We start from the raw sequence: 21,273 nt of genomic DNA, 5'->3' as shown, positions 1-21,273 counted from the left end.
CAGGCCAAGGAATCAAGTGTAGGAATTAGCCGTGAACATAGCAACCAAGAGAATTGACAAGTTCAAGATTTCAAGAACAAGATCAAGGTTCCAAGTTCGAGCCAAGGAAACGAATATGCTCGCAGAACATTAAGGATCATATTCCAAGAAAAATATAATCAATGCATCAAAGGATTCAAGATGGAGAATATATTTGGTTCAAACAAAGGAGATATTAAGCGCAGGAAAGAAATCGGATAAGGAGTCATAGTTTCTCACCTGGAGTCCAACGCTAGTGCTATAGAAGTGCTATAGAAGCATCTTTAAGCTTAAACCTTGAGTGAGAGCTTTACTACGCTCAACACCTATGCAAATATTAGAACTAAATAAGATTCCGAACAGTAATATAGTCATACTACCATCCACTATATGACATAGTCAATTTCTTAAACATATACTAAGAATTGATTCTCGTGGCACTCTATTCAAATAATCACTGCGATCGTCGTACTTATCCGAATGACCTAAACGATATATAAAGTTAAAGATAACATCTGTATCTACAATTTTACTAAAGACTTTAATCCCAAATTAACAACATAACCCGTCAATAATAACCCCGAAAGATGAGTACATAAACCTGCCAGATTTTTTGGATAATTTCGTTTGCTGTCACAGTTTCTTTGGAAAATCATAACAAATCGTACGGTTATCCAAATTGTCCAAATAATACATCAAATGAAACCTGACAACTTAATCTACAAGTTTCATCCAGACGCACAGCCCAAATTATGATCCCAACATATCGAAAACAGTCCCGCAAGAAGATACTCAAAACTGCCCTGTTTCCGGCAGATTACTGTCATCGGATTCCGACCTCTAAAACACGTATATTAAATACTCTAATTCGATATGATTGAACACTTACTTACAGTTTACGATGTCCTCTACGAGTTTCCTGAAGGAACCGATTCCAAATTCGCATTCGAAACCCTTCGATTTCGGCTCCGAAAACAGGTGCGGCAGCAGATTTCATTATAGATCCAGCGAGCAGGCTGAACTTCTCGCCCAATTCCGGCAACCACCGCCGATTAATACTACCGAGCTCCAACACCAATCGAAAGCTAACATCTCAAGGTTTCTAACCGTGTGTCCTGATCGTCAATATTCAACCTTTAAGGCCTCCGAGCAATTAATTCTTCAAAGGACCAAAAGCTGAAATTCAACTCTGGACAGCTCGTCTTCTTCGACCCATTCCGACCACCACCACCGATGTGAAGCTGACCTCTTATGGTTTATACTAGTGCCTCCGGATTCTCAAAACTCTGTTCATAAAACGTTGCGGCACTTCCTTTGAAGAATCAATTCGGGCTTTCATCTTTCACCTCTCAATTCTTCAACCTAAACTTGATTACACCAAACCCTCACTTGGAAACTCGATAATTCCGATTAATTTAGGTGATTCCAGCCAAGACTCCGCTAGAGAGAATGGCGGAGATAGACGTGAGCAAGAGAGAGAGAAAAGAGGAAGATAGAGAGAAAGAGAGAGACGGTGAGGTAGAGAGACGGTGATGGAGAGAGAAGAGAAACGTGGCTGCCATAGAAGGAATTAGAATAGGCGAAGTACACGTCAATCCCTATCTCACTATAAATTCTGAAAATTGGCTACAAGGCCAAATTGTTTTCTTAATTACCAAATAGACGCCATAACTTTAGATAATTACTATTCTACACTTCCCATCAAATTCGAAATATATTATAATTCCATATCGACACATATCAACTAAATAAATTCAATTATCCCCAAACTTGAACAACTTACACATTTACGGGGTGTTACACTCTTCCCTCCTTAAAAGAATCTGGTCCCCAGATTCTCAACTATTATTCAAACATGGAAATACGATTTCCTAAAATTATCTTCTTGCTCATCCGTCGCTTCTTCAACTTGGTGGTTTCTCCATAATACCTTCAAGTCTTGTGATTGAGGAATTCGTTATCAAGATGGATATCACTTGAGCGTATAATCTCTAGCAAGTATAGAAAGTTGGTACCGACAATAGGAAACGATTTCTATTCATGTGATAATTTATCTTCAAGCCATGTCGCTTCAATGAATAATATTCGAAATCGATCAAAATGGTGTTAGCTTAGTCGGTGTTCCTAACACATATTATAAATTGTTTCCTTGACGATCTATACTAGGAAGTATTGCTCGTGGAACCTTGTTATCCGCGACTTTATTAGAAATATTATCCAATTCATCGGTCTCATACTCGATATAGCATTACTGTTGAGCAAGATGCTAAATATTTATAACGTTCTAGAAGTTGAAGGCCAAGATACGGTTCGTCAACCAATTAATGGGACTTATGAGGTACGTCAACCTATAAGAAACAATCTAGTTAGGGTTGTAGCTAGGAGTGCTATAAATGGTATGATAATGGTATGATGAGAGGAATGAAAGGGATTAATAAGGGTCTGATATCGTTCGAATCTTTAAATCTCTCCCTAGTTATCCGTGTCACATTCTTCAAGAGAACGTGTTTCTTCTCCTCCGTTTCGGTCGAATCTTTGTGGTAATTAGAATTATTTATCTAGCTCCACATATGTATAACTCTTTTGACAATCTTGTGCAGGCTTTGATCTTAATTTGATAAGTCGAACTTTACCGATAGCACCTGGTGTCAATCTCCAAGCCCTTACGTTTGCCGTCGTTAGTTGTTCGTCGCTCATCTAGTCTTGAAACGCAAACTCGATTGATACTTTATTCCACGAACTACTGCGAAGCTGTTTGTATTGTCGCTTGCTTGATAGTTGTCCCAAGTCATCACGATAATTCACGTTGTACGTTCACAAGGTTCCTTGAATGTTTTCAGTCATCCACTCACACGAGAGTTAGTTTTGAGAACGTTTCTCGTACCGAGCTGAAATTTTGTCCTATGTTGCAGATAGTTGCTTTCATACGAACGAGATGACTTATAATCTATATCGAGACAATGTGAGTTAGCTACAAGAGATAGATTTCGGATCTACATTATCTTCAGCAGGCAAAGAGGCAACTACTTTCCCGGTCCACAAAAATTCTCTATTCATTGGTCTACATAAAGTGGAATTGAATGCACCACAATTGCAATCAAAGAGGACGACGAAGCCTGATTTACTTATTGTATCAACATTGGACACTAGAAGGGCTTGATTATAGATGGCGTTCGCAAGGAAAAGGTTTCCGAATAGTAGATCGACCAGGCAACGGTTGATGGAAGAGAGCTTTACTTCTAAAATCAAGAGTAATAAAAAATGGCAACGGTTGATACAATCTTCCCGTGGTTTCGCAACCGCATGCCTAATAAATACTTATCGTAGAGAACATAATATCCGACAATTGAGTAGCCTTAATTCATTCAATTCACCCCTATTTCAACATAGGTCAACTAGTCTAATGTCATTCTTCGACACTAAGTACGCTCTAATCATGTCCGAAACATTATATACATTATGTCTATTAATGTCGATGGTGAATTACTTCAACCAAACTACAAGACGGGCAAAACTTATTTATAGCAAGTTGATCATCAAGGACGAATTCTTGTAGTTGCTCGTTCACATCTTACAAGGAAAAGTGGAACTCTCTACGGTGTTATTGACATAGGTGTTGTACATTAAACACCTTCTCCACATAGCACTTAGCTCTTGATATTAACCAAATAGAATTGCAAAAACTGATAATCCAATGTCAAGATATAGCTGACTTATCGGATACTAAGGACTCTAGAGGTGGCTCATGCAAGATTAAGAGGTGGCTCCCATTGGGTAGCACTTTGCCCTGCATAGCACTTAGCTCCTTGTACCCTGACGATTAGATACAAGAATTCAAACCGCTCAAGATACCTTAAGAGTCAACAAACTCTATACAATTTCTAAGTCATGATAACTACATAACCTTTTTCCGTCGAGTAAGATAATCGTCGAAATTATTCCAGGTCGAATCCATAAGGTGATATAACAATAGATGTATACAACCGTAGTCATATGACACGACATTACCCAAACAAGGTCCATTCTTTTACCCTGAATTAACAATAATCATGGTCTATGAGTGAGAGGGAACAAATAGAAGCAACATAAAGAAGTCGAATCACAAGGTTTCAAAGGGATAAGAAACCTCACATAATAGGATATCCAAATCGAGAAGTATTAAATGAGATGAGGAATCTCAAAAAAAACGTAACAAGGATATCGAGGCATTCAAACGAGATCAAATACCTCACTCGTGATCAATAGTGGGAAGGAAGTAAGATAGTTTAGCAATATTGTATTCAAAGAATCATAAACCTAAAAAAATAGGTAACCGAGATGCCGAAGTATTGAAATGAGATAAGGAGTTTTGAAATGAGATATGGGATTTCCATTGTGATCAATAATAACAATGGAACAATTCATGCACAAGAATCGAATTTTGAGGCCAAAAGAACAAGAACCTCAAAAATAGGTAGAAAGATTGATCCGATATCAGAATCATAACAAATGGTATAACCAATTGAAACGAGAATAGGGACCTCAAAGGTCCGTGACCAAAATCACGAGATATTCAAGGAAATTGGAACATTGAAAATGGAGTAGTATATATTGATTAAGTAAAGCAATATTCAAGGAAATAAAAAGTCTCGACAAATAGATTAGCCGAAACTAGAGTGTTCAAAGAGATATAAAACCTCACAATTATCAAAAGCAGATGGTAGTGGAAAAAAAATAAGGAACCTCACAAGAACATGACCAAAATCATATGGTATTCAAAATAATTGAACACTAAAGATGGAGTGAACTGGATAAGAAGTCTCGGCAAATAGATAAGCCGAAACCATAGAATATTTACAAAGGATACAAGGTGGAGATGGTAGCACAATAAGGTAAGGGCTTCAAAACAAAAGATAATCCAAGCCAGGCGGAATTTGAAGGGGTACGAAACCTCATAAAATTGGTAACTAAGACTATGAGGTATTAAAATGAGATAAGAGAATCGATTACGATCAACAAATGAAATTATACAATATAGGCCAACGAATCAAAATTGAATTCATTGGAATGATAAGGAGTGAACAAAAGAACTCCCGAATATTTGGTTCACCGTAATTCAATACTCAAAACGAGATAATATGGTTTGGATAAGGAAGTCAAGTTATGAAGTAAAATGGAATGGGACGTCTACAAGAAAAGGTGTTACCAAATTCAAGTGAGACTAGGAACCTCACTCGTGATCAACATTGGAGAATTGGGAGAATTGGAAGCCAATTGAAGTAACCAAAAGAACCAAGAATCTCAAACTGCGTCTCAGGTCGTGTATGATAGATATTTCTACGGGGTATTCCTCACTATCTATATCGGTAATAGATGCTAAAGTATTATCTCAATGCCTCTAATACTCGATTATCACCAATCTTCTCAATTCCCCAAGATTCAATTCATAGCTCTACAATTCTCAAAGATCCCTTTTCATCATCGCTCGGGCATCCAACCCAAAGCTTTACCAACCCAAAGCTCTGATACCACCTGTAGCGCCCCGCCCCGAGTAGCAGGCACCTCGTGGCGGAACACCACTCAACATGCAGTACATTCAATGACCCCAAATACGCTCCTCAATTTTTCAATGACCAAAACATTAAACCCCCAATATCTATACCATCGTGTTTACAAAAGGAGGTTCTATTACAAGTCGACTTCGACACCACTTACTCTATTACAAAATTCTCGATCAAAGGATTCCTATACGGAACATAAATAGAGATACCTCTCGACGAGACTAATCGGAGGCATACACGAGCTTTAACTCTTAGTATGAAATTTTAGGTATAAATCTTTCTTTTACCTGCGCATTAATATCAGAAAGGAGAAACGAATAAGTCCGAATGACTTAGTGAAAAACATATGATCCATGAGTATGATGAGAATCAACAGAACAGAACATATAACGAGAGACTTTACAAGAATTTCATTAACAGAAGTGTAACATGTCCAAGAGTGTAACATGTACGGCTTGAGTTCAATATTTGGTGGGGTCTCCAACCTTGTAACTCCCAACAAGTAAAAATCATATCACATCCTTATCCCTCCACTCCGTCCCGAGTGGCCACTCGGTCGGAAACAGGCATGAGGCACGACCGGAACGTGCCGATTCGGCTCAGGAACATTTAACTCCAAACGAACGTGAGTCCGAACCATCAGGAGGTACCATTCGGGAGACCAGTCATCGTCAGCCCAATACTGCCCGATCGTCTTGCCGAAATGGTCCTAGGGCCCAGCTCCCCCAAGAGCGTCCTCAAGGGTGGGGACAGTAGGTTCAAGAATCAATATCATTCCTTTTAGGAATATCAAGTCATTCATTTCAAGAATCAATTCAAGAATCAAGTCAATCATTCACAAGATAAGTCACGATCATGATAATTGAATATCAAGTCTCAGGATAATGAACATGTTCAGATTTCAATTCAAGCCAATGAAGAATTGTCGTGAATATGGAATTCAAGAAGAACAATAAATTCCATGTCAGGTTCCAAGAACGAGTATATCAAGATCTCAATGAATTCAATAAACATGAGATTCAAGTTCGAGCCAACAAAATATTTATTCTCGGAAAACATTCAAGACAAGATTTTGAGAATAAATATAATTCAATATCGATTCAAGGAAAATGTTCAGGCCAAGGAATCAAGTGTAGGAATTAGCCGTGAACATAGCAACCAAGAGAATTGACAAGTTCAAGATTTCAAGAACAAGATCAAGGTTCCAAGTTCGAGCCAAGGAAACGAATATGCTCGCAGAACATTAAGGATCATATTCCAAGAAAAATATAATCAATGCATCAAAGGATTCAAGATGGAGAATATATTTGGTTCAAACAAAGGAGATATTAAGCGCAGGAAAGAAATCGGATAAGGAGTCATAGTTTCTCACCTGGAGTCCAACGCTAGTGCTATAGAAGTGCTATAGAAGCATCTTTAAGCTTAAACCTTGAGTGAGAGCTTTACTACGCTCAACACCTATGCAAATATTAGAACTAAATAAGATTCCGAACAGTAATATAGTCATACTACCATCCACTATATGACATAGTCAATTTCTTAAACATATACTAAGAATTGATTCTCGTGGCACTCTATTCAAATAATCACTGCGATCGTCGTACTTATCCGAATGACCTAAACGATATATAAAGTTAAAGATAACATCTGTATCTACAATTTTACTAAAGACTTTAATCCCAAATTAACAACATAACCCGTCAATAATAACCCCGAAAGATGAGTACATAAACCTGCCAGATTTTTTGGATAATTTCGTTTGCTGTCACAGTTTCTTTGGAAAATCATAACAAATCGTACGGTTATCCAAATTGTCCAAATAATACATCAAATGAAACCTGACAACTTAATCTACAAGTTTCATCCAGACGCACAGCCCAAATTATGATCCCAACATATCGAAAACAGTCCCGCAAGAAGATACTCAAAACTGCCCTGTTTCCGGCAGATTACTGTCATCGGATTCCGACCTCTAAAACACGTATATTAAATACTCTAATTCGATATGATTGAACACTTACTTACAGTTTACGATGTCCTCTACGAGTTTCCTGAAGGAACCGATTCCAAATTCGCATTCGAAACCCTTCGATTTCGGCTCCGAAAACAGGTGCGGCAGCAGATTTCATTATAGATCCAGCGAGCAGGCTGAACTTCTCGCCCAATTCCGGCAACCACCGCCGATTAATACTACCGAGCTCCAACACCAATCGAAAGCTAACATCTCAAGGTTTCTAACCGTGTGTCCTGATCGTCAATATTCAACCTTTAAGGCCTCCGAGCAATTAATTCTTCAAAGGACCAAAAGCTGAAATTCAACTCTGGACAGCTCGTCTTCTTCGACCCATTCCGACCACCACCACCGATGTGAAGCTGACCTCTTATGGTTTATACTAGTGCCTCCGGATTCTCAAAACTCTGTTCATAAAACGTTGCGGCACTTCCTTTGAAGAATCAATTCGGGCTTTCATCTTTCACCTCTCAATTCTTCAACCTAAACTTGATTACACCAAACCCTCACTTGGAAACTCGATAATTCCGATTAATTTAGGTGATTCCAGCCAAGACTCCGCTAGAGAGAATGGCGGAGATAGACGTGAGCAAGAGAGAGAGAAAAGAGGAAGATAGAGAGAAAGAGAGAGACGGTGAGGTAGAGAGACGGTGATGGAGAGAGAAGAGAAACGTGGCTGCCATAGAAGGAATTAGAATAGGCGAAGTACACGTCAATCCCTATCTCACTATAAATTCTGAAAATTGGCTACAAGGCCAAATTGTTTTCTTAATTACCAAATAGACGCCATAACTTTAGATAATTACTATTCTACACTTCCCATCAAATTCGAAATATATTATAATTCCATATCGACACATATCAACTAAATAAATTCAATTATCCCCAAACTTGAACAACTTACACATTTACGGGGTGTTACACTAATTATACATTAGAGTGTTTGTTTAGTACTACGATCTATTACTGGAGTTGCTATAGTTTGTTCCTGCTACAACAAAAAAAATCAATGATCGAATATCTAATGTTGAAGAAGGCTTTCCACTGTACAGGAGAAGGGATAATGGCAGGGTAGTCAAAAAAGAAAAAAATGATGTCGATAAAAGATTTGTGGTGCCTTATAATCCACATCTAATGAAAAGGTACAAGGCACATATAAATGTTGAGTGGTGCAACCAATCAAGATCAATTAAGTATATTTTCAAGTACATCAACAAAGATCATGATCGTGTTACTGCAACTTTTATGGAACATGAGCTGGCGACTCAGAATCAGAAAATTACGATGAGATCAAGATGTACGTTGATTGTAGATAGTTATCACCATGTGAAGCAGTGTGGCGAATATTTGCATTCGATGTTCATTTCAGAGAATTGGCAGCGGAGCGTTTGTCTATTCACCAGCTCAATGAAAGTTGTATTTTTTTATGGTGATGGGCCTCTTGACTCGGTTATTGAGAGGCCACATGTACAACAATCAATTTTTTTAGCATGGACGGATGCAAACTCTAGATATACTACGGCGAAGGGTCTTGCCTATGCGGAATTAACAGCGAAATTTGTCTGGAAACAACCTTTACATGTACGGACTCCCAGAAGAAATGATTCTCTGTTGGAAGAACTCATTACGTAGCCCCAGGAAGTGGTGAATTATATTATATGCGAATCGTACTCAATATAGTTAGAGGACCTTCTTATATTGAGTTAAGAACCTTCACTAATGTGGTTTATTCTACGTTTAGAGATGTTTGCTAAGGAATTGGTTTGTTAGATGATGATAAGGAGTACATATATGTTATTGAAGAAGCAAGCCATTGGGAGTTTGTTAAATTCCTAACGAAATATATACACAACTCTTCTATTATCGAATCAAATGGCACGGCCTAAAAATGTTTGGGGTAAAGTATGGCATTTTTTGATTGATTGATATCCTGCGCACGCAAAGAACTGTACTCCAACGTGAAGGTAGTTTTTCATATATTTTATGTATTTTGTAAATATGATACAAAATTTATTTTGTCTGTCATTTATTGTTTTATGCATTGTTGCTAATTTCATAAATTAATTTTTATATCTCAGCTTTGCAGCTTGATGAAGATGATTTGATTATTTTTACCCTAATGGAAATTTAAGAAAATCTGCGAAGTATCAATAAGAGTGTAGTTGATTTTCCATCAATGTCGTTCCCAAACATGTCTCTTATCCCATAAGTTCAAAATAGACTTATATATGATGAACCTAATAATGACAGAAGTGCACTAACTGCCGAACATTCAGAGTTATTGTCAAGTCTCAATGTCGAATAAAGGGTTATCTATGATAAGATTATGGTTCGTGTAAATGAGAGGCGTGGTGGTTTATTTTTCCTTTATGATTACGGAGGTACTGGTAAGACCTATATTTGGAGAACGCTTTTGGCAGCTTTAAGGTCAAAAGGTGAAATAGTACTCACAGTTGAAGAACATCACACTCGAGGTTTGTCATTCCTTTTAATGTTTATGAAGAATCTACTTGCAACGTACATTGCATGTGAGTCCGCTTTGGCGAAGTTGATAATGAAAGCGAAACTCATCATTTGGGATGAAGCTCCGATGATTCACAAGCATTGTTTTAACGTCGTACATCAATCTTTGGAGGATATCCTAAGCCAGTTTGATCCTGAAAATGAGAACAAACCCTTTGATGGCAAAACATTTGTTTTTCGAGGTGATTTCAGACAAATATTGTATGTTGTGTTAAAGGAAACAAGACAACAAGTTGTGTTGGTGAGAATAAATTCTTCACATTTGTGGTGGCATTGTGAATTATTAATATTAACAAAACATATGAAGTTTTTCTCAACAAGTTCTAATTGCGAGGAAATGAAGAACTTCTTAAATTGGGTGTTAAGTATAGGCGATGGTACTAATGGTGACGACAATGATGGAGTTATGGGCATTGAGACACCTGATGATTTGCTCATATAATTGATACGCGTTTTCCTCACGTATAAATTACCGCAAGTATACAGTATCGCATTTTGCAGAACAGTGGTTCCGGATATCGATCCACAGGGACCTTGTAGATTCACATCCTGAGTAGTGTAATTATATTATCGTTATATTATCTAGCCGATTGTAAATATTTGGAATGGTGAGAAACCCTAATTTAAAAGCATGCAAGATCGTAAACATGCAAATATAGAATGTATGTAAATAAAGTAACGACAACTCAAAGCGGGGGGACTTCGATTTAAAGGGGACTTCTAGAGCCAAATCCACCTATGTATAATCAACAACAATCTACAAATCCGTTATCTAATGCCACATTCCTATTCGTTAACCCAGACGCTAATGTACTCTAACCCCCGTCTCCAGTGTAGTTAGAGTCTACCCACAGGACCGACGTCTCCGTTCAGAACCTGCTATTAAGAGAGCATTTAGGTCAAGTCCTTATGGGCTACCCGAAGTGCATCACGTCTCCGTTTCCACACCCCGAGCTATGTTTTCCTAACTTCAAACAAGAAATGCTCTCTCGAGTTCATTCCTATTTAATATCAATCCGAGAGCTGATCAAACAATCAGAAGCATTTAATACAGGAAAACATAAACGAAATCGAAACACGACAAAAAGATAACAGAAATGACGATCGAAATGAATATATACAAGGCTTTATTACCCTAGAAGAAAATGTTCTTAGTTCATAACAAACATAATGTCAAAATAATGTACAAAGGAAATGAAGAACAAAACGTAAAGAAATTGCGTAAGAATAACCCAAGTCGAAACCCCCGTTGATGATTCCCGTGAAGAACTGTCGAAAACCGTAAAAAGTCGAAGAAGGAATGAAGAATGAAAGGGCCTTTCTATCTATAGTGAAATGCAAAGCTTCCTCAAGAAGCTTTGCAAAACAAAATATCTTTCACAAAAGGCGTGCCCAGATCGCGATCTGGGTTGTTTGGATCGCGATCTGGCAGCCTCGGGGAACTGCCCACCGCCATGCCAGATCGCGATCCAGAAATGTGTATCGCGATCTGGTTCTTCAACATTTCAGCACTGTAAGATCCCCCAGATCGCGATACGGATTGCTGGATTGCGATCTGGATCTTCAACATTTCAGCACTGTAAACAACCCCAGATCGCGATACGGATTGCTAGATCGCGATCTGGATCTTCAACATTTCAGCACTGTAAACACCCCCAGATCGCGATACGGAATGTCAGATCGCGATCTGGGTCTTGATCCATTTTCATTCTGTGACAACCCCTAGATCGTGATCCGGAGATGTCAGATCGCGATCTGGGTCTTCTTGCCCCCAAAATTGGCTTGAAAATTCGGTTTCGCATTCAAATGGCTTCGACTCGGCAAAAATACCTAATAAAACCCTGAAATAGAAATAAAACAAGAAACGCAATAATATATACAAATAAAGCCGAAACTCGGACGAACGAAGACCAAAACTCGAAGATTTGATAAGCAAAAATCGTGCAAAACGAACACTTATCACACCCTCAAACTTAGATCTTTACTCGTCTCGAGTAAATCAAAACGAAACTACAACAAGAATGAAATAAAAACAACAAACTAAACTAGGCCACTAACGTAGGGAATCACGATTGCATTTAGCGTATTCAACAAGCCGTTGAACCCCTGGGTACCCCCAAAGGACGAGTTGTGTCTCGTGAGGGTTTTTAGACAACACACCCACAAAGTTGCCGGATTGGTCAAAGCATTGCAATTAATTCCAAAGATAAAACGAGCTAGATAACTTAAAATCTTAGAATGGTATACGACTGAAGGTATTCGACTTTCTTACCGACGCAATTAGTTGTTTCTACACCAAAATGAAAGATAGACTAAAGAATCCGTAATTAGACAATAAACACAATTATCGAGGGTTTTGAGTAGAAATGTGGGTGAAAAGCAAGTTTTGATTCTGAAATTCAAAAACTCGAGTTGGGCATAAGTAGGTCTATTTATTCAATATAAGAAATGACAACAACAATATTTTTGGTGATTTTCATCACAATTTTTTTCTTTTTTCATTTTTTTTGAAATGGGCATAATGGTGACTCGTGCAAGGCTCGACACCACTGTGTTATTTCCCTGACCTATGTATCGAACTTTAGTCCAAGAAACCCCTAAGCTCGACAGCTCGAGAGACTTAGCGACGAGGTGCACCCAACGGGTTAAGCTCGAGTCAGAAAGGCGGGGAAATCAGAGCGTGAATCACAACAATACCACAAATTATTATTTTTCTCTTTTTCTTCTTTTTTCTTTCTTTTTTTTTTTTTTTAACGTAATAACATAAAAAACGTAAAGACCATTGAAAGAACTTTTAGCCAACAACTGGAAATCGTAAACGCACAATTCAATTCTAACTCGCCCCCCAGACCTCAGACTTGTATACCCCTCAGAAAAGTGCGCTCAAGCTTAATCGGAAATGATTCGAAAGGCTATCCACACAAGTTGCAAAAACGCGGTCGGAAGGTTCATCTATAATTAGCCGGTTATCCAAAATTTCAATTTTAAAATCAACTAGCCCATCTACTAATTCATTAATTGCTTTGCTTCAATAGAACCCGAAAATGCAAATTACACTCGATCCTAAATGAAATGCATGTGACAAACATAACACAATTACGGAAATCGAAATACATAAACGAAACTAAATTATGTGATATGCATGCAAAAGACCAAATCAAATCAAAATAAGATAAATAAAATAAAATAAAAACAAAGTCTAGCAAAGATACATTGTAAACGAAATATCAATCCAACGACTTATCCCAAAATAAACGAAATAAAAACAAAAACAAAAACAAAGAGGTTCAACAAACACCACCCTCAAACTCAAACTCTAGCATAGTCCATATGCTCTAAAGCAGAATAAAAAATAAAAGGGATAGAAAACACAACGTCCCTAGATGTCATGGTCTTCCTCGATTGCTCGTTCCTCGTCCTCCCGAAGTCCACGCTCGTGCTCCTCCCAGACGGGCCTCACCAGTGTGGTGGTCGCCGCGCGTGCAGCTTCTTCTGCGGCCGCGCTGGAGGAAGATGCTCCGTGAAAACGAGGCCGTGGTGGGAATGGTCGTGGCTCGACGACGTCGTCCGTCCTGCACTGGAGTGCTGCTGCCATCACCTTGATCATCTTCTTGAACCAGCCCACGTTCTCCTCAATAGCATCCATCCACTCGCCCATATACTCCGAAAGTGGCAGAGCTGCTGCTGCTGCTGCTGCTGTCTGTTGTTTTTTTCCGCCTCGTGGTGCGGCTCGGGCTGGTCGGGAGTCCTCGGATGGTGGCGCGTCTAGCTCAGGGCCATCGCCCTCGCCCTGTGGACCGGAAGCTAGCTGGAGCTTGTCGAACGGGAAGATCGGCTTCGGAGCCTTTGTTACCTTGTCGTCGGCAAACATCGCCACGTTGGCATTTTTGTATAAGGTGGTGATGAGGGAGGGGAACATCGGCCCCAAAGAGGTGTCGCCCATGCACCGTCGAATCTCTGAGTGGATAATGGCACCCACGTTCAAAGGGGTGCCCTTCATGATTGCGTACATCAACGTGAGGCGAGTGGCATAGGGCCGGGCCGTTGAAACCGTCGGCATGAGTCGGGAGCAAACGAAATACATCCGAATCTTTGCCTCCCTCGAAAGCTCGGCTCGATAGAACCACTTATCTCCTGGTGCCCAATATGATCCTCGGGGGCACAGGGCCTGAATGAGGTCCTTGTACGTCGTCTCCATCTTTAGTGCTTGGAACGGCTCGGTCGGGATGTCCGGAAGATGGGGGATAATCTTGTAGACTCGGTTGATGGCTTCTGCGTCATAACGAACTTCGACGCCCCGGATGAAAACCACCGAGCCTTTGCACTGACCGGCATTGGCGTAGAAGAGTCGAACCAAGTTCTCGTTGTAGGTGCCCGGTTTGTCGACGAGTACTCTCCAACACCTTTCTTGGATGTTGTTGATGACCGAGGGGCATCCAATCGTACGGACATCCAACTCACGCTCTGGGACGATCGATCGAGGGAGGCGGTCGATAAATTCGCTCTTGGCTTCGACATTCACATAGATGTCTTCATCGTGTTCGTCGAAGGTGACGTCGCTCACGAGCGTGCGTTGATTGGCACGGGAGCCCGTGTTGAGTGGCACGTCACCGGTTCTTGGCATTGTTCGCTCGGTTGGTCCCTCCGAATGTGAAGGCGAGTGTGAAGAGCCTTCTCCCCCCTTTTTGCCTTGAGCCTTGCCCTTCTTCTTTTCCGGTGCTTTTCCTTTGCCCTTCGGTTGGGCTTTCTTGGAATTCTCACCCGTCTTTTGGAGTTTGTTTGCCGGTGAAGTCATGGTGTGAATGAGGGTGCAAAATGAAACTTGAAATTGGTTCGGACAATTCGTCGAACACTTGGCGTGCGCAAGTTCTTTGAAACTCCTTGAATGTTAGTTCCTTTCGAAAACTAACCCTCATTTGTTGAAGATTCATCCACAATTCTCAATAACAACAAGCAATAATATTAATAGTTGATGAAAATCTAAAAATATGCAAGTTGGAAGAAGAAATTTGATAGAAAATCGAAGTTCTAGGGTTGGGGGAAAGGGTGGTTTTCGAATTTTGTAAAAGAAAGAAGTGAGAAAAAGAGAAGGGTTTTTCGAATAAGTACAGTTTTTGCCCCCAGATCGCGATATGGATTTCCGGATCGTGATCTGGGTCCGCATCTTGTAGCCTCTGTAAGACCCCCCAGATCGCGATCTGGATTTGACCCCTATTTGCTCTCTGTAAGACCCCCCAGATCGCGATCCGACTTTCTGGATCGCGATCTAGATCCTCATTTTTTTTCTTCTGTATAACATCCCAGATCGCGATCCGGGTAGTGTGTATCGCGATCCGGTTCCGCTCCAATTTCACCACTGTAAGACCCCCCAGATCGCGATCCGACTTTCTGGATCGCGATCTAGGTCCTGTAATCTGCACAAAATTTGAAATTTAAATGGGTGAGATAGAGATATTGAACCCTAAAAAATATAAAAATGCAAGAAAAGACTAAAAACGAAAATGAAAGCAAGAACAAAAGAAAAATGACAGAGAATAAGCATTAATGGGTTGCCTCCCATTTAGCGCCTGTTTTACAGTCGACGGCTCGACTTCTTTTGGATTTATTGGGAGAAAATTAGTGCGACATGCTCCACTTCCTCGGGAGCACCATTTGGATAGTAATGCTTAACTCGTTGCCCATTCACTTTGAACGACGGACCGTCTCGGCCTTGTATTTCGATAACTCCTTGTGGGGTTGTGCTCAGGACTACGAATGGTCCTGACCAACGGGACTTGAGCTTTCCCGGAAATAGTTGTAGCCGAAAATTGAATAGCAGGACTTGGTCACCTGCCCGGAACTCTTGCTTTGTAATCCTTTTGTCATGCCACTTTTTCGTCTTTTCTTTGTAAATCTTGGCATTCTCGTAGGCATCGTTTCTGAACTCCTCCATTTCGTTGAGTTGAAGCAATCGACGATCGCCGGTGGCTGTTTGATCGAAATTGAGCTTTTGACTGCCCAATAAGCTCGGTGCTCCAATTCCACTGGCAGGTGGCACGCTTTCCCATACACGATTTTGTACGGAGACATCCCAATCGGTGTCTTGAATGCTGTTCGATAGGCCCAAAGTGCATCAGCGAGCTTCAACGCCCAATCTTTTCAGTTCGTGCTCACGGTCTTCTCCAGAATCTGTTTGATTTCTCGGTTTGATAACTCAGCAAGGCCATTTGTTTGCGGATGATAAGCTAGCGCAATTTTGTGTTGGATCCCCAACTTATTCGTGAGATTAGTGAGCAGTTTGTTGCAGAAGTGAGATCCTTCATCGCTAATGATCGCCCTAGGTGTCCCAAACCTTGAGAATATGTTCTTGTGGAAGAATTTGAGGACTGTACGAGCATCGTTGGCAGTGGTGGCAATTGCTTTGACCCATTTGGACACGTAGTCCACGACAAGCAGAATGTATAACTTCCTGTTCGAAGAAGGGAATGGTCCCATGAAGTCTATGCCCCAAACATTGAAAAGCTCCACCTCTTGCATGTTGTTCAAAGGCATTTGGCTTTTGTTGGATAGGTTCCTTGTTCGTTGGCATCGATCACACCGTTTCACGAACTCGTAACTATCACGGAATAGGGTTGGCCAAAAGAAGCCTGACTGCAGAACCTTGGCGGCTGTGCGAGATTCCCCGTGATGCCCGCCACAAGGTGAAGAGTGGCAATGTGTGAGAATCTCACGTACTTCTGTTTCCAGAATACATCTTCGGATGACATGATCGGGGCCGGTTCTGAAAAGCAACGGCTCGTCCCATAGATAAAAACGACTGTCGTGAAGGAATTTTTTCTTTTGGTGATAAGATAGATCGTCAGGAATGATTCCACTGGCCAAGAAGTTGGCCACATCAGCATACCACGGAGTGTGAGTACTAATGGCGAGCAATTGCTCGTCTGGGAATGATTCCTGAATATTTCCTTCGGCTGGAACTTCTTCTAGTATGAGTCTGGAAAGATGATCTGCTACCACATTCCCTTTTTGTCTCTAATTTCCAAGTCGAACTCCTGGAGTAGGAGTACCCATCTGATGAGTCGGGGCTTGGCGTCCTTCTTTGCGAACAAGTATCGAATAGCTGCGTGGTCGGTGTAAATGATCACCTGAGACCCCAAAATATACGGTCTGAACTTGTCAACGGCATAAACGACAGCAAGCATTTTCTTTTCGGTCGTTGAGTAGTTATTTTGTGCCTGGTCAAGTGTACGACTCTAATAGTAGATGGCTTTGAAGATTTTGTCCCTCCTTTGTCCCAATACTGCACCTACAGCATAGTCGCTCGCATCGCACATGATCTCGAATGGTTCCTCCCAATTGGGAGTAATCATAATCGGTGATTGGGTTAGCTTCTCCTTGAGAAACGTGAAAGCCTGCAAACAAGCAGAATCAAAATCAAAGACGGCTTTAATGACATAATGGTTTTACTATTTTCGAAAAATCTTTAATGAATCTACGGTAAAACCCAGCACGCCCTAAAAAACTTCTAACCCCCTTGACATCCTTCGGTGGAGGCAATTTTTCAATCGTTTCGATTTTTGCCCTATCCACCTCAAGACCCTTTTTCGAGACCTTGTGACCTAGAACAATACGTTCACGAACCATAAAATTACATTTTTCCCAATTTAAAACAAGGTTCGTTTATGTACATCTTTTCAAAACAAGTTCTAGATGGTGCACACAATGATCAAAAGACAATCCAAACACAGAAAAATCATCCATAAACACCTCAAGAAATTCTTCTACCATATCGTGAAAAATAGACATCATACATCGTTGAAAGGTAGCAGGCGCATTACACAAACCGAAAGGCTACCTACGAAATGCAAAAGTACCGTAGGGGCAAGTAAAAGTAGTTTTCTCTTGGTCTTCCGGGGCGATTGAAATTTGATTGTACCCCGAATAACCATCAAGAAAACAGTAATACTCGAAACCTCCTAGCCTGTCTAGTCTAGCATTTGATCGATAAAGGGAAGGGGGAAATGGTCTTTTCTAGTGGCTGCATTCAATAATCGGTAATCGAAGCATACACGCCACCCAGTGACTGTTCTAGATGGAATAAGTTCATTTTTATCATTCACGATAACTGTCATCCCACCCCTCTTTGGCACAACTTGCACCGGACTGACCCACGGACTGTCAGAAATTGCATAAATCATACCAGCGCCTAACAGTTTTAAGACTTCTTTTTTGACTACCTCTTTCATTGACGGGTTTAACCGCCTCTGAGGTTGGACTCTTGGTTTATAGACGTCTCCTCAATAGACCAAACTATAGCCGACCTATATTCTCTAAGGACCTCCAGCAGTGTGTTTTTTCGGCCTCGCTCAAGCTAGAAGAAAATATCACCGGATAAGTCTTGTCTGCTCCAAGAAAAGCATAACAAAGATAATCCGGTAATTGTTTCAATTCCAGTACGGGGGCCGTTTTCACACTAACTGGTATCTCGGGGACGATTCCTACCTCGTCTACGCCTAAAATCTCAGCACACTCAAGAAACAACACACAATCAAGCACATCATTTTCAATAGGAGTTTCAGGGGAGGCAGAATGCAAATCAATAGAATTAACAATGCAGTGCTCAACAGAATCACATAATTCATACAAATCAAAAAAGGAGGAAACACAGTCCTCGATCACGTCTATTCTACTGCAATGCTCAACATGCTCAGAGTGTTCAAATGCATCTGTCAAATTAAAAACAACTTCTTCCCCATTTACCCTAAGCATTAAAGATCATAATTCCATATCAATCATCGCCTTACCAGTGGCTAAGAATGGACGACCTAAAATGATTGGTGCTTCATCATCTTCAGTCATTTCAAGTACCAGAAAATCAACAGGCAAAATGAATTTATCTACTTTAACTAGCACATCTTCTACAATCTCATCGGGATATTTCAATGAGCGATCAGCTAGTTGTAAAGTCATGCAAGTGCGGTTCAAATTTCCTAAGCCCAGTTTTAGAAACACAGACATAGGCATCAAATTAATACTTGCCCCCAAATCACACAAAGCTTTATCGAAAGTAGAATTTCCAATAATACAAGGAATAGTGTAACTCCCTGGATCTTTCATTTTCGGTGGTAGATTCGACAGAAGAATGGCACTGCAAGTTGCTGTGAGTGTCACTGGTATGTCTTCTTCGATCCGAATTTTCTTGGATAGGACTTGCTTCATGAACTTGGTGTAGTTTGGTATTACATCCAAGGCTTCTGCAAAAGGGATGTTGATTCGAATGTGTTTGATCTTTTCGATGAATTTCTTCAATTGATCCTTGAACTTCTTCTTCTTCTGTCTTTCTGGAAAATGAATAGGAGTTATCATAAGAGGAGGATTATCAGGAAAAGAAATGTTGTTGGGCTTACTAGCCTCTTTTGTACCACTCCCTGAAATTGTGATTTCCGGCTCGACCGGGGTCGGTTGTACAGCAGGCCTTGGTGACTCGTCTGTCGGATAAGGAGGATCGGTCATTTGCAAACCACTTCGGGTGGTTATGGCTTGACAGCTTTCTTTTGGATTGACTTCGGTATTGCTCGGAAATCCACCCTTGGCCATCGTGGACATGGATTGGGCGATTTGCCCTATTTGCTTTTCCATGTTCTTTATTGTTGATTTCAGGCCCTCCATTTCCCATTCTTGTCGGTGAAGACGCTCGTCAAACGTCGGCCCTCGCTGCTGTCTTTGAGGGTTGAAATCGGAAGGTGGTTGTAGAGCATTCTTTGGATTGGCGTAGGAGAAGTTCTCGTGATTCCGAATTCCCGGGTGGTAATGAGTAGGGTTTTGGTTCTGATTGTTGGTTCCCCGGAAATTGTTGAATCGGTGGTTCATAAAGTGTGTCTGCTCCCAATCGTCGTTTGTGGCTTGCGAAGTACTTGCTGCTGCTACTCGTTCGGTATGTGGCCCTCGAACTGATAGTTGGGCAACCTGATTTGATAGGGTTGCTAACTGTGCTGAAACCGCGGCTTAAGGATCGAGTTGGTCGACTCCGGCCACCTTTTGTATACCACTTCGTTCGGACGGCTAGTGGTAAGCATTCTCACACATTCGCTCGACAATGTCTCGAGCGTCTGTGGGAGTCTTGTTTTGCAATGATCCACCTGAGGCAGCATCGACTAAAGATCGGGCTGGTTGATCGAGCCCATTGTAGAATAACTCCATTTGATCCCACGGGTTGAATCCGTGCTGAGGGCATTGTCGTAATAAGTCCTTGAATCTCTCCCAAGACTCGTGCATCAGCTCTTGGCTCATCTGTCTGAAGTTGCCTACATCTCTTCGTAGTTGTGTGGTCTTCGAGGGTGGAAAGAATCATGCCAGAAAGGCTTGTGATAATTCTTCCCAACAGGTGAGTGATCCTGGATTAAGACTCAGAAGCCAACTCTTCGCTTTGTCTCTGACAGAAAATGAGAATAGCTTCAACCGAATGGCATCATCAGAAACACCGTTAACTTTGATTGTGTCACAAATCTCCAAGAAATTGGCAAGATGGAGATTTGGATCTGTAGTGGCTGCTCCGGAGAATTGGTTTGCCATGACCATGTTGATTAGCCCCGTCTTTAGCTTGATACGCGTTTTCCTCACGTATAAATTACCGCAAGTATACAGTATCGCATTTTGCAGAACAGTGGTTCCGGATATCGATCCACAGGGATCTTGTAGATTCACATGCTGAGTAGTGTAATTATATTATCGTTATATTATCTAGCCGATTGTAAATATTTGGAATGGTGAGAAACCCTAATTTAAAATCATGCAAGATTGTAAACATGCAAATATAGAATGTACGTAAATAAGTAACGACAACTCAACGCGGGGGGACTTCGATTTAAAGGGGACTTCTAGGGCCAAATCCACCTATGTATAATCAACAACGATCTACAAATCCGTTATCTAATGCCACATTCCTATTCGTTAACCCAGACGCTAATGTACTCTAACCCCTGTCTCCAGTGTAGTTAGAGTCTACCCACAGGTCCGACGTCTCCGTTCAGAACCTGCTATTAAGAGAGCATTTAGGTCAAGTCCTTAAGGGCTACCCGAAGTGCATCACGTCTCCGTTTCCACACCCCGAGCTATGTTTTCCTAACTTCAAACAAGAAATCCTCTCTCGAGTTAATTCATATTTAATATCAATCCGAGAGAGCTGATCAAACAATCAGAATC

General features: G+C 40.8%; 2 protein-coding genes and 1 long non-coding RNA gene across 3 annotated transcripts; 1 reads left to right on the top strand and 2 right to left on the bottom strand.

Annotated features, from left to right (window-relative positions):
- Positions 1-256: 256 nt before the first annotated feature.
- Positions 257-8,486, bottom strand: LOC148767087 (uncharacterized). Its single transcript, XR_016034200.1, has 2 exons — positions 7,580-8,486; positions 257-7,016 (listed from the first exon to the last, which is right to left on the bottom strand). It is a non-coding gene; the product is annotated as an uncharacterized LOC148767087 (long non-coding RNA).
- A 1,409-nt stretch (positions 8,487-9,895) lies between these two features.
- On the top strand, positions 9,896-10,534 carry LOC105961134 (uncharacterized). Its single transcript, XM_088825950.1, has 2 exons — positions 9,896-10,274; positions 10,464-10,534. The coding sequence occupies exons 1-2, from the start codon at positions 9,896-9,898 to the stop codon at positions 10,532-10,534; spliced, it is 450 nt and encodes a 149-aa protein (XP_088682076.1).
- Positions 10,535-18,846: 8,312 nt separating this feature from the next.
- On the bottom strand, positions 18,847-19,941 carry LOC105961136 (uncharacterized). The gene has a single exon (XM_012985378.2). It carries the CDS (start codon positions 19,939-19,941, stop codon positions 18,847-18,849), a length of 1,095 nt encoding a protein of 364 aa, XP_012840832.2.
- Between the last annotated feature and the right edge of the window lie 1,332 nt (positions 19,942-21,273).

The sequence above is a fragment of the Erythranthe guttata genome, chromosome 11 (assembly GCF_056151865.1).
Source record: "Erythranthe guttata isolate IM_541 chromosome 11, IM_541, whole genome shotgun sequence".
Lineage (NCBI taxonomy): Eukaryota > Viridiplantae > Streptophyta > Magnoliopsida > Lamiales > Phrymaceae > Erythranthe > Erythranthe guttata.
Note: the sequence above shows the minus strand (reverse complement) of the source record. Positions and strands in the feature narration are given on the sequence as shown.

Coding starts and splice junctions, on each gene's coding strand:
- LOC105961136 (XM_012985378.2), bottom strand. CDS start 19,941: ATGAACCACCGATTCAACAATTTCCGGGGAACCAACAATCAGAACCAA.
- LOC105961134 (XM_088825950.1), top strand. CDS start 9,896: ATGGTTCGTGTAAATGAGAGGCGTGGTGGTTTATTTTTCCTTTATGAT. Junction 10,275..10,463: donor CAAAACATTTGTTTTTCGAG/GTGATTTCAGAC, acceptor TGTTAAGTATAG/GCGATGGTACTAATGGTGAC.